The 12,355-nt window shown below is 37.2% G+C and overlaps 1 protein-coding gene across 1 annotated transcript in view; it reads right to left on the bottom strand.

The window, feature by feature from the left end:
• Positions 1-736: 736 nt before the first annotated feature.
• Positions 737-12,355, bottom strand: part of ANO3 (anoctamin 3) — a 254,887-nt gene continuing 243,268 nt past the window's right edge. The window contains exons 22-27 of the mRNA XM_083348587.1: positions 12,122-12,267; positions 11,873-12,025; positions 11,085-11,232; positions 7,997-8,077; positions 6,485-6,590; positions 737-4,235 (exon numbers count right to left, since the gene is read on the bottom strand). Coding sequence (XP_083204713.1) covers positions 4,053-4,235; positions 6,485-6,590; positions 7,997-8,077; positions 11,085-11,232; positions 11,873-12,025; positions 12,122-12,267 — 817 coding nt within the window. The 3' untranslated portion in view covers positions 737-4,052. The remainder of the gene's footprint in view (positions 4,236-6,484; positions 6,591-7,996; positions 8,078-11,084; positions 11,233-11,872; positions 12,026-12,121; positions 12,268-12,355) is intronic.

Here is a 12,355-nt window from a genome sequence, read left to right as displayed (position 1 = left end):
TTTAGAAGACATTTATTTATTATTTAATAGAGGGTCATATCTATTCAGGTCAGTTTCATAATAGATAAGGGATAGTTTCTAAAACACTAGCAATACTTTAAGAACTAAAACTTTTTTTGTTTAAAAGAACCTCATCATCTTGTTCATAGCATGGGTTGCTGCTCCCCCTCAGGGTTAAAAGTGCAAGCCATGATATAGATTGCACCTTTTGAGTATTATTATTATAGCATCAGGGATTATTTTTATCTTTGGAAGGCTATTTTCCAGGCTTCCAAATAAAGGTTTTATGAATGAATATATGTCTGGACTGAATCATTTGTTAGTTTAGGGACAGTGATGGTGAACCTGTTGGGCTTGGTGTGTCAAAAATTCAGAAAATACTCCGCTGAACTGTCACACACAGACCCCCCCCAAAAGAGAAACAATTCGCTATCTCCCCCCCCCATTTAGTCCACCCTGAATAATGGTACTTAGCAGCAGCAACAAGTCCAACTCAACTTTATCCCTAGTGTCACCACTGCCGCTCAAAAACAAACATCATCCTGTGCCATTCCCTGAGGTTTATGAAGACGTAACAAAATTTTGTCAAGAAAACAATTAGGACATGGGGATGAACTTGTCAATTGCTAAGACTGCCATTAAGACCTTTTTGTTTCTTTTATAAATTCCCACTTTTCTGCTCTCATACAGTAAGCGACAACGTTTAATGGGAGAGAAGTAGAGTAAGACTAGTAAGTAGTAAACAAATGTTTATTTTTCAAGCAAGTTTTTTTTTTCTTGAATGCACCAAGACACTGAATTGAGTTGGTAATAGTTAAGACATTCTGGACTAATAACAAACTGTAGATTTTGAAAGACAGACTGTAGCTGCTCATGCAGTCTGTTTGAAAGAACATGCATAGACCAAAATTATTGTAGGCTAGATCAACAATGATCTAAAGCAATTTTTTTTTGCATGAATGCTAGTTTTGAAGCTCTGCGTCTTTGCATGCATATACCACTCGTATTGGTCATTTCAAAATACAAGTATTTAGAAGTACAAAAAACAGGAAGTTGAATCTTTAATCAGCACTCATGTAATGCATATTTCCTGAGAACAGTGTGTGCCATATATCTTTATAAGATAATATGCATTCAATGCAACATAGTAAACCAAACCTAGCAGAGCATTTCTTTCAGCTAAAACATATAAATCTCTATACATCAGCAATTCTCTAGGATACTCTTGATACCCTATTTATTTTAAAGAATGCAAACAGTTTTTTTTATTTCAGAAACTTTCCAATAACCAGGGAACAAAATTTATAGGTTTGCAAAATCAAAGCCATTAAACCTTCCAGTTGGGGAAGTAACTAGAATCTGCAAGAAACCAAGTAAGCTCAGAGAGCACCAAGGACCCCCTCATAAGTAGAATCTGTAATTTTCTACGATAAAACCTGGATTAAGACTTTCATTATGTTTCTACTGAAGATACAGGAGTACAAACTTATATTTAATTCATCACAAGGTTTTTGGCATTTTTGTTTAGTTATTAGGAAGCTGTTTATTCAGTGTGATATTTGCTTGTCTAGGCAAAGAATTTAGAATTTCAAATTTACATTTTAAATGAATGGTACTGGCAAGTCCTTCAAACCACAGGACCTGGTTTGAGAATGCAGCATAAGTTTGCCCTGTGATTAATTGGAATAAACAGTGATAAACCAAAGACCAATTAACAGGGATACAAGCTGACAAACAGAATCCATTCTAAAGCTTGGTTCCTGCCAAGGCAATCAGCATTGCTATATGGAAAAACGTAAATGTCAGATAAAGGTAACATAAACTATGCTTCACAGCATGCAAAAAAAAGTGCACTTTGTACTGATTCTGACAGTTTGGGGCAAACTGATTCACCATGAAGTTTGCAGGCTGGCAAGCTTTTCTATTCATGGGTGCACAGGAGTAGCATCATTGTTGACATGGGCAAGATGTCCTGGGATTAAAACACATAGGAAACCAATGATAGGAAGGCCTGTAATTGCTATAAGCAATTGCTGAATCAGAGAATCAGTATCAATAGTAATATTATAAAGCTGCTTGTTATAATGTAAGGAAGTATTTCTACGAAAGAAACAGAGGAAGAAAAACTCCTTGAGAAGTAGAATAATGGTGTGGAATGAAATTAGAATGAAATCACTGATGGTTTCAAGTGAGAGAAGATGCATTTCATGCAAATAGGATAATATCACATCTATAAACTATTTCTTTACATGAGATATATTTGCTGTGCTTTGCTATATACAATGATACAAAACCTGGACAGTGGAACATATTTTAAACTTGCTTTGGTTGATATAAATAAGAAACTTTTGTATACCTGATCATTTTGTAAAAGGAAAATGCAGAACTTTGAGGGGGTTTGCATATACGTAAATCTTGCAAGATGTTTTAGTTTGGTGTTTCATATTATTCTTCATTTAAAAAAAGGAAGAAAAATACTTAATAAATAATTGTTGTGACAAACCTGTCTTTAACACCTTCTGAGTGTAACTGTTGTCTGGTTCAGGCAGAATCAAAGTTTGTATCACCATAGTAAATTCATTTATTTTGAAGGAATTTTAGATACATCTTGGCAAGAGACTCCATTGGAGAATAATTTAATCTTATTTGTCCTCCTACTTCCATAATTTGATTTTAAAGAGGAAAAAAGTGTTACATACTATACAGTCCTATTTTTTCCTTGGAAATGCAGTTCAATGCTGTTATACCTTATTTGCTGCATAAGCAGGAGCTTGCATACGGTAAATAATAAAATTGGTTTCATATTTGCTACAGACTGAGACATTTCAGGTTGACATTTTTGTGAAATATAAATATTCACACAGTTATACTTCCGCATGCTGCTTCTGCATGCCACGTTGGAGCATGGATAGGACAGTTCACTTAAGAGGTATGAGGAAATGGCCTTTAGTTGCACATTGAATATCAAGAGCAATGGAAAATGCCACATATTTTCCCCAAAGAGTTGAGTCATCAAGGGCAGTGCAATGGCGAGTCAGCATCCCAGGTTTTCTGAGCTGGGGAAAAGAAACACTCATGCAGCTTTATGCACATCAAAGTATGTGCAGAATCAGCCATATGAAACAGGTTTCTGCATTTAGCTGTCATTTCTCCAGACCCAGGGTCGTTTTCTTCGTATAAGACTTTTAGCTGAGATATACATTGCTCTGCATGAAGAATCAAGATACCTCATGCAGTAGTAGATCACTGAATCTTGGCTTGAAGTCTTGCTTTGTATGTGTGTGTTTGTGTGTGTGTACACATACATAGGGAGACACACACATGGGTATGCAGACACATGCACATATGTATCTGTATCTGTATCATATACAGTATATATGTGTGTCTGCAAGTGTATGTCTATGCACATCCATGTGTACATTGAGTTATGCATACAAACCAACAAAAAGTGATGTGCAAAACATCAAACTGCATAGTAAATATAGGACAGGCTGACCTCCCTTTTAACATCCACAATCTCAGCAAGAGACAAGGATAAACCTGACAAAACGGGAAGCCTCACGGACTGTTACAGCATCAACGGATGGCCACTAAGGCAGCAAGTATCTGAGTTTTTTTATTCAGTTAAGCAAACAGAAGGGGTAGAAGTAGTGAATAAGCACATCATTTTTTTTTAAAAAAGTAAACCCCTTACTATGAAAGTTTAACCAGTAAGTAATGGACTCTATATTTTCTCAGATCTGTTGGGTTTATTATGTGCTTGCCCAGTAAATTCTCCTCTTCTAGGACTTCTGTTCCTCTATAGTCTGTTTTGAGCACAGAACATGAAAGAAGCAGAACGGTTGATTGTGTCTGCCGATAACAGGATTTGTTCCAATTTTACAAGAAAGCTTGATAACATTACTTCTTTACACATACACTCATACACAGCTTGATTCTGTTGTCTTCTTTTCAAATCCCACCTTCATCTTGACTTCTGGAAATGTTCGGTCATGATGCTGCTGCTGGTGGTTTTTGCCTTCTTTTTTCTTTTATCCTTTTTCTTATATCAGCTAAGGCCATTCGTGGTGATACTGCCTACCATTCTTTTTTCGCTCTCTCTGCAAATGCTCAAGCTCAGCTTCATACATCATTTCCTGAACTAAGTATTTCTCCCTTCGCATTCTGTCACATAAGTCTTTGGGCATATCTGGAATCAGGTAGGCAATGAAAGATTTTATTCCAAAAACTAGATGCTGAAAGAGAGAGAGAGAGAGAGAAAGAGAAAGAGGAGAAGACATTTTAAAAATCCTTATGCTGATCTGACATGGTTTGCAATTTTCCTGTATACTTTCTTGAGAAACCAGATTTGTCCTTGTGCATTGTCCTTTTGCAAATTTGTCCTGTGTGGACATACATTCCCCTTTGTGTGTCTACAAAGGGGAGTCAACATCTGCAAGATGGCAGGCACATTAGGATTAAAGCCTTGTCTTGTGTGTACCAATGTCATGCCATAGCCACCATCTTGACTCCTTTGAACCTTAACTCCTGATCAGCTCAAGATTGACTCAGCCTTCCATCCTTCCAAGATCGTAAAATGAGGACCCAGATTGTTGGGGGCAATATGCTGACTCTGTAAAGCTCTTAAAGGGGGCTGTAAAAACACAGTGAAGCAGTATCTAAGTCTAAGTGCTACTGCTAATCCTCATGGATGCTCTGTCCCTCAGTTTCCTCAAAACTTTAATTTTCAGAGTTCTTTAACATTTCTTTGGAATATTTAATGGTTACTGAAGGTGGTCAACAGTATTAAGTATCTGGGGGTGCAGATAACTAACAGTCTGAATTGGTCTCTCCACACCTCATCCTTAGTGAAGCGTGCAAACCAGCATCTGCATTTCCTGCGTCGGATGAGAAGAGCACATCTCTCTCCTTCTCTCCTGGCCACTTTTTACAGAGGCATGATTGGGAACATTTTAACAAACTGCATCACTGTCTGGTTTGGTGGCAGCAGTGCCTCAGATAGAAAGTCCATACAGAGAGTGGTAAGGACTGCTGAGAAGAGCATAGGAAGCTCACTCCCTGGTATTCAGGATGCTGCTTATAAGCACTATGTGCTTAGGGCTCAAAGCATTATTAGAGACCTCACGCACCCACTTTATGGTCTGCTTTTGTTGCTCCCCTCTAGGAGGAGGTTTCAAGGTATTTCTAGCAGGACTACCCGATTCTGTAATAGCTTTGTTCCCTATGCCAGCCATCTGGTAAACTTTCAAGATTTGTCTTTCTTGCCATGCACATGTATACATAATCCAAATTAGATTGTGTTGTCTCTCTGTGTCATATAATATATGTGGGTATATGCTTAATTCTGTATTTATTTATTTTTGTCATATTCATGTGTTGTATATTAGAGGTGGTGACCCTTTGAGAGTTGTATGCAATGAAATTTCATTTTAATGTATGCCAATTAGTGTACATTCAAAGTGACAATAAAGTTATTAAAGGTATTATTCTGTTGGATAATTTGGCTTATTATTTGGTGGGGTTTTTTGTGGGGGGCTCACATTTTTTGTCATCCTATTGCTGCTGTTGAAGTGAACTGAAGTTCATAAAAGCTTAGGCATTTTAATAAAATGTTTTATCAATGCTACCAAATTCTTGACTTTTGGTCACTACTGTATAGACTAACTATGATATTGACAACTAAATCAGGGAAAATCAAGGAAGCCTCAGATGCTTGTATATACAATTGCAGAATGAAAAAACCTCATTGGTTGCCTTAACTCCATTAAGTACTAGAATTATGACTATTATTATTTCTAACAATTTAATTCTCATTTTAATTAAAAATTGGGAAGCACATTTTCCATCAAAGTGAATAATTATGATTGTATCTCTATTAATCCTTTTAATTTCCTTTATGCTACTGCTGATAGATAAAAAGGCATATGGATTTTATCCTAACTAAGAAATATGATATAGATTTGAGGTCTTTCAACATCTCCAAATATACATATTGACTTTAATGTAAGAGGCAGGATTTCTGACAGCACACGTGCGATCCTTGGTGAAAAATAAATTCTTTGTAGAATAAAATTAAGTTGCTGTATCACATGTTTAAGGTAAATAAATTCATTTCACTCATTTTAGCATTGACTAAGCCTCTTTTAAATTAACAATAATTACACTGTATTTCAATTAAGTTGCTCATAAATTCTTCAGCATTTGGGCACTAGGGGTGCAAGTCTCTGTTTTGGATAATTCCAGACATCATAAAATGTGCTTAAACATGTATATGCATTGTATGGATATGTGCAAGTGGATGCATGCATACATTGGTAGGTCACTCACTTGCTAATCAATATGTTTAGCCTATGATGTCACATGAATACAGCCACTATTGCCGTATTTCAAGAGAACTAAGAGAAACTTGCATATTTTTCCCCTGTATTTTTCCCCTGCATAAGACAGCTAAGTGGCTCTACATTCAAGTCTCAGTCCAACTCACCTCAAACACTATAATGAAAGCCAATCGAGCTGCTAGAACATGCCAGAACTGCAAGGTGAATTCATATGGAGTTGAACTCCATGGAGGTGCTCTGTAATCTCTATACCTATAAAAGCAGAGGACAGCAGTTGATTCCATCTGTCTATCCATCCAGTGATCCTTTTCAGATGTCCACATCGACACCCATGCATGCCTAACTACATTGTGTGTCTGTCTGTCTGTCTGTCTGTCTGTCTGTGTAGATACACACACACACACAGAGTCCCACACCCATGCATCTATCCACACATCCATCCACGCATCCATCCATGCATCCATCTATCCATCCATCCACATACATATAAATATATACATGTATATATCTCACCCATGCACAGACAAATAAAGATTTTTCACCACCACAGGACAGCATAACTATGCTTATATATGAAAAGGTTGGATATTTCATTACATTTTATTACTTATCACAGAGATCCCCAACCTTTTGGGCACCAAGGACCAGTTCAGTGGAGAGAGGTATTTCTGAGGACCAGAGGGTGTGTGGTTTTGTGTCCTGCCTGCATCTCATGGATGGGGCTTTCCTTGTTTGTGTGGCCCGGTTGCTGGCATGCTGTGGTCCGGTACTGTTCCACAGGCCAGGGGTTGGGGACCCCTGACTTATCAGGTTTTATTTATTATATTGAATTTCTGGTTAATGATCATAATGGATAGTATATATCTCTTATACTAGATGTGCACGGGTGCGCACGCCCACACGCGTGCACGCACACACACACACACAAAGAGAGAGATAGGAATATCTCCAGAAAAAGAACTGGGTCAACAGCAAATGGAAAAAGGGAAATGAATATGTGTCAGCTTGCTTCCCTAATCTCAAACTCTCCAGACAACTGTAGTGCAAGCCATTTAACTGTTGGTTGCATTAGGCTGCATTAGGCAAAAGCACATTATAAAATGTGATCCTTCACCATTTCTGGGAGAGCCACACCATGTGCACTGGAGATGTAAGTAGGAAGGGGGAGGACTTTGGCTGACAAAAAAAGAGGTGAAAATGATTTTTGTTCATTTTGCAGCCTTTCTCAAAGGAATAGCAGTTACTCTGCTTAGTGGGTTTGTTGCTGAACTTTTACTGAGATTTTTGTTTCTGTCATTTTTACCCTTACTTTGTTAGACTTTGTTATTTTTTGCATTGCTATAAGTAGCTTTCAGTCCCAGACACTTGCCCCAGAGACTTAGGAATATAAACACTTTAGTTCAATTAAAAATGATAAATGCATATCGCACAAACATAATTGATAGAATTCCCTTAAAGTTACGCAGGGTAACATTTTCAGTATCTCTTACTCAATCCCCACACACAGGGATGTTTTTCCATTTGCATGGTCAAAATTAATATTTTCATTAATTGAAAGTTAAAAAGCAATTGTGGAATCTAAGATTTTAACAGGCTTCCTCATACAATTAGAATGATCTTCATCCTGGAAGTTACCGAGTCATGCATGTAATACATACCTGCAGTATCCTGAATATCCTTTGCCGAGTTCACTCAGATCAAATATTGATAAGCTACTGTTAACATATCCCTTCAAACATCTAGGAGATTAAAAAAAAAGACTAATTAATACATTTGGTCCTGAAGAATGACTTTGGCAGGAACTGGGCATGCAACACATGTTTCATTCACCCTTTGCCCTTACCCATGCATGCCTACATATGTTATGGCATGCTGGTCATATTTTCAATCGATGATGAAGGCAAAATGTCATAGAATTTCATATGGGGGTAGCAGGAACTATGTTGCAAGAAAACCATAAAGCTCTGAGTATGTTTGATGTTTATACCTTGGAAATTGATGCATGCACATGTGGAATTTTTTTCTTTGGCTTAGACATCCTAACTAAAGCTAAATAAAAATCTCCGTCCTGTTGTTTGGTTTCAATAATTATGGGATGCTAATTGAAACGAATTTCCTTCTCAAAGTGAATAAGGATGTCAAATTGTGCTTATGGGCAGCATTCTGATAGATAGCCCCAACAATATAATCTGTATTTGGAATCGTGGATTGGAGGCATTATTTTCCCATGATGATATCACTGGTGAAATAATGGACACCAAAGTATCATGAATGGTTAAGTTGGAAAGAAGTAATATTTCAGTTTGCTAAATAATTATTTGGTTGATGGATATTTAGTACCCATCCTACAAATGTCAAAAAATATAAGATAATGTTGATTCCATGGAAACTTCTATTTTGATCTAATTTATGCTGTTCTCATGCAAGTCTGATTTCAACTCAGTATATATATATATATATATATATATATATATATATATATATATATATATATATATATATATATATATATACACACACACATATATATAATGTAAAGGTTCCCCCGCACATGCGTGCTAGTCGTTTCCAACTCTAGGGGCCGGTGCTCATCTCCGTTTCAAAGCCGAAGAGCCAGCGCTTGTCCGAGGACGTCTCCGTGGTCATGTGGCCGGCATGACTAGACGCCAAAGGCGCACGGAACGCTGTTACCTTCCCATTGTAGCGGTCCCTATTTTTCTACTTGCATTTTTATGTGCTTTCGAACTGCTAGGTTGGCAGAAGCTGGGATGAGTAACAGGCGCTCACTCTGTTACGCGGCACTTGGGATTCGACCCGCCAAACTGCCGACCTTCTGATCGACAAGCTCAGCATCCTAACCCACTGAGCCACCGCGTCCCTATATATATATATATATGCTTCTCCCTATATATACACATGCTTCTCCCAGAAGAAGGAAGCTGAAGCCACCAGCCTGATGATGACGGATGGGATTTCATTGAAACGTTGCTTTTACACCTTCAATTCTACGTGGGAAAAAACCCGAATAACCAAAGATCCACATACAAACACCCGCGAAAACCTCAGAAAACATATATATATATAGATAACGAGGCACAACCACAAAACAGAAACCTAACTACAGCTGCAACATCAGCCACTTTAAACCCCTCCAAACCACACAATAAGCAAACTGACACCCACTATAAAAACATGGCACCACCACAAACACGAAGCCGAACAAAAGCAGCACAACTCACCAGCTCAGGTCTAAGGCTGGCAGCTGAGACCAGCCCATCCACTCAAAACACCCCCCACCCAATCAGAACACACCCACCATTCAAAACACACTCCCACCCAATCAGAACACACTTACTCCCCCACCCAATCAGAGCACACCACCCACAGAACACACCCCCTCTGGCAGTTTAAAAAAGAGGAACAAACAGCCACATGCTTCTCCCAGAAGAAGGAAGCAGAAGCCACCAGCCTGGTGATGACGGATGGGATTCCGTCGAAACGTCGCCCCTACACCTTTAGTTCTACGCGGGGAAAAACCCGAATAACCAAAGATGCATATATATATATATATATATATATATATATATATATATATATATATATATATATATATATATATATATATATATATATATATATATATATATATATATATATATGTATGTATTCCTGTTCAGATCTAAAGGAAAATGTTAATGAAATGAGGACCATGCCAAGGCATTTTCATGGAAACATTTATTGAGGTCATGGGCTAAAGCTTAGAATAGAAGCTCATCTGTTTATTTCTTTATAAAAAGGATTGAAGATTATCTGGGGAAAAAAGGTTAGAGCCATAGCATGGATAATGGAGCAGAATTAGAGAGGGGGAAAAAACCACCTATCTGCATGATACAATAACTCCTCTATTATACCTACCTATTAAATGTGTAACTGTAAAACCAAAGAATCAGAAAACATTGTCAATTGAAATTTGAAAAATTGTTAATAGAAAAAATAAATGAAAATAAAATAGAATACTATTAAGTTATAAATTGTCTAGTTCAGAAGTAAGCAATCTGATTACCTCTACAAGTTTTGGACTTCAACCATAGCCAATACATTGTTCATTAAAGTTGTGGCCCAAAACACATGAAAAGTCATAGGTAGTTTCCTTTTAACATAGATGATATACTTTTGACATTGTGTATTATCTGTATTTTTGTAAGCAAACCCCTGCCATGGTCTGTTGATGAAATGCTAGGTATAGTGATATCAGGATATGAGATAAACGGAAATAAATGTTCTGAGGGTGGGGAACGGGATTAGGAATTTTTCCTAATACTATTTTCATTGTTCTGGATTTTAGTTTCATCCTAAGTAAGGGCCCAAGGAACAAGTAAACTTGCAATATTTTATTTGTGTGATATTTGTCACAGCAGCATATTTTTTAAAGAATTTTCACAATCTTCTGCATATTAAGACACTGAAACTGTGAAGTTGTTCCACTAAATACAACAAATGTAAAAACAACACAGTTCAGATGCACAGGCTGAAGACAATGATTCTGCAAGCAGAGATTGGTTAGCATGATTTTTGAGCTTCATTGGCACAACTTTTGGTTTAGATGTAGTTTTTCAAAGTAGCAGTCACAGACAAATTGCAAGAGATAAATTCCCCCAGGGGGAAGGAAAATCTGCTGACAAACTTTATGAAAATACAGAAGTTAGGACATAAGTTAAAAAAAAAGTATAGCAAAGGCAGAATTACTTTTCCTGTCTGTATCCTTCGTTGACACAAGGTCCATATTTGTATGCATAAACAAAACGTGGGATATAGTCTGAAGTGATAGCAATAACAAAAGCATTGGTGATTACAGCTAGAACTCCTATTCCCTCAAGGATCCCATACCAGATACCTAGAAGAGAAGAATTACAGTATGACTAAATACAAAGCTGATAAAGCATCATAAAGATTTGTCCAGTTACATAACAGAATTAAACAGCAATTTCCAACAATGCCGTGTGTCTTGCCTTTCATTTGAATTAATCTAGGAAATAAACATCAGCTTTCAGAAACAGTCTATGAACTTGCCCTTTGCTGTCACAATAAATGATAATCCATTTTGCCTTGTTTATAATTCTAACGTCATGCATGCGTGAAAAATGGTGTTTTCATATTATATAGATTTGTTACAGGAATCTCAGCTGAATGATGGCAATATAAAGATGCAACAACTGCTTGTTTGACCCAGTTCATTGCATTTTTACACAGAACAGAGGCAAGTCTCTGAGGGTCTCTTGTTCAAGGTCTTTATGTCTTTCAAAACTACTGTTTTTTCCATTTCAGTTTATCCAACATTATCTGTTTTATTAATAAAAAACACACTGGAATCTATGCACATGTAACCCTAAAATGTAAACCACCTTTGCAAAATGAAATTTTGCCCCCAAAAGAATTCACAATGAGAAAATTGCAATGAATCCATAATGACAAACTATTTCTGCTGAAGAAGTCTAATATTGGAAACACACTGATTACATATGGAGGAATCTCACCTATGTCAGTTGCTCTTGCAGGCATTGGCCTCCTCCACTGTGTTACAAATTTGTATGCATCCAGCCTGATTTCTATAATATTATTAAGCAAAGCCAGCAGGGGTGCTAGTGGAAAAGCAGCAACAAAGATCGTAGTAAAGCCAAATTGTAGAACTAGAAAGAAAATCAACATGATTAGAAATAGGAAACTTGGTAAGCAAATCTTCCACCTCCCTTCAGAAGAAACATCTTTTCTATCACAATGCTCACCCATTTCCAAGTATTCATCCATCAGACCATGGAGATTCATGGGCTGTAGATTCCAATCTTTTTCCCACTGAGATAAAGACACTTTATGCTCTAGTAACTGTCCTCCTTTCTTGATCTTGCGTCGTGACCACCAATTCTGGAGTAACCTACATTAGATAGCCAGAGCATGAAACCTGTAGCATTACCTTGCAGGATTCCCCCCCCCAAATGATGTTTGGATTCACCATTCTCTTC

Source organism: Vipera ursinii, assembly GCF_947247035.1.
Source record: "Vipera ursinii genome assembly, chromosome: 1".
In the NCBI taxonomy this organism is placed as follows: Eukaryota; Metazoa; Chordata; class Lepidosauria; order Squamata; family Viperidae; genus Vipera; species Vipera ursinii.
The sequence above is the reverse complement of the archived record's forward strand: the minus strand, read 5'-3'. Positions and strand labels throughout refer to the sequence as shown.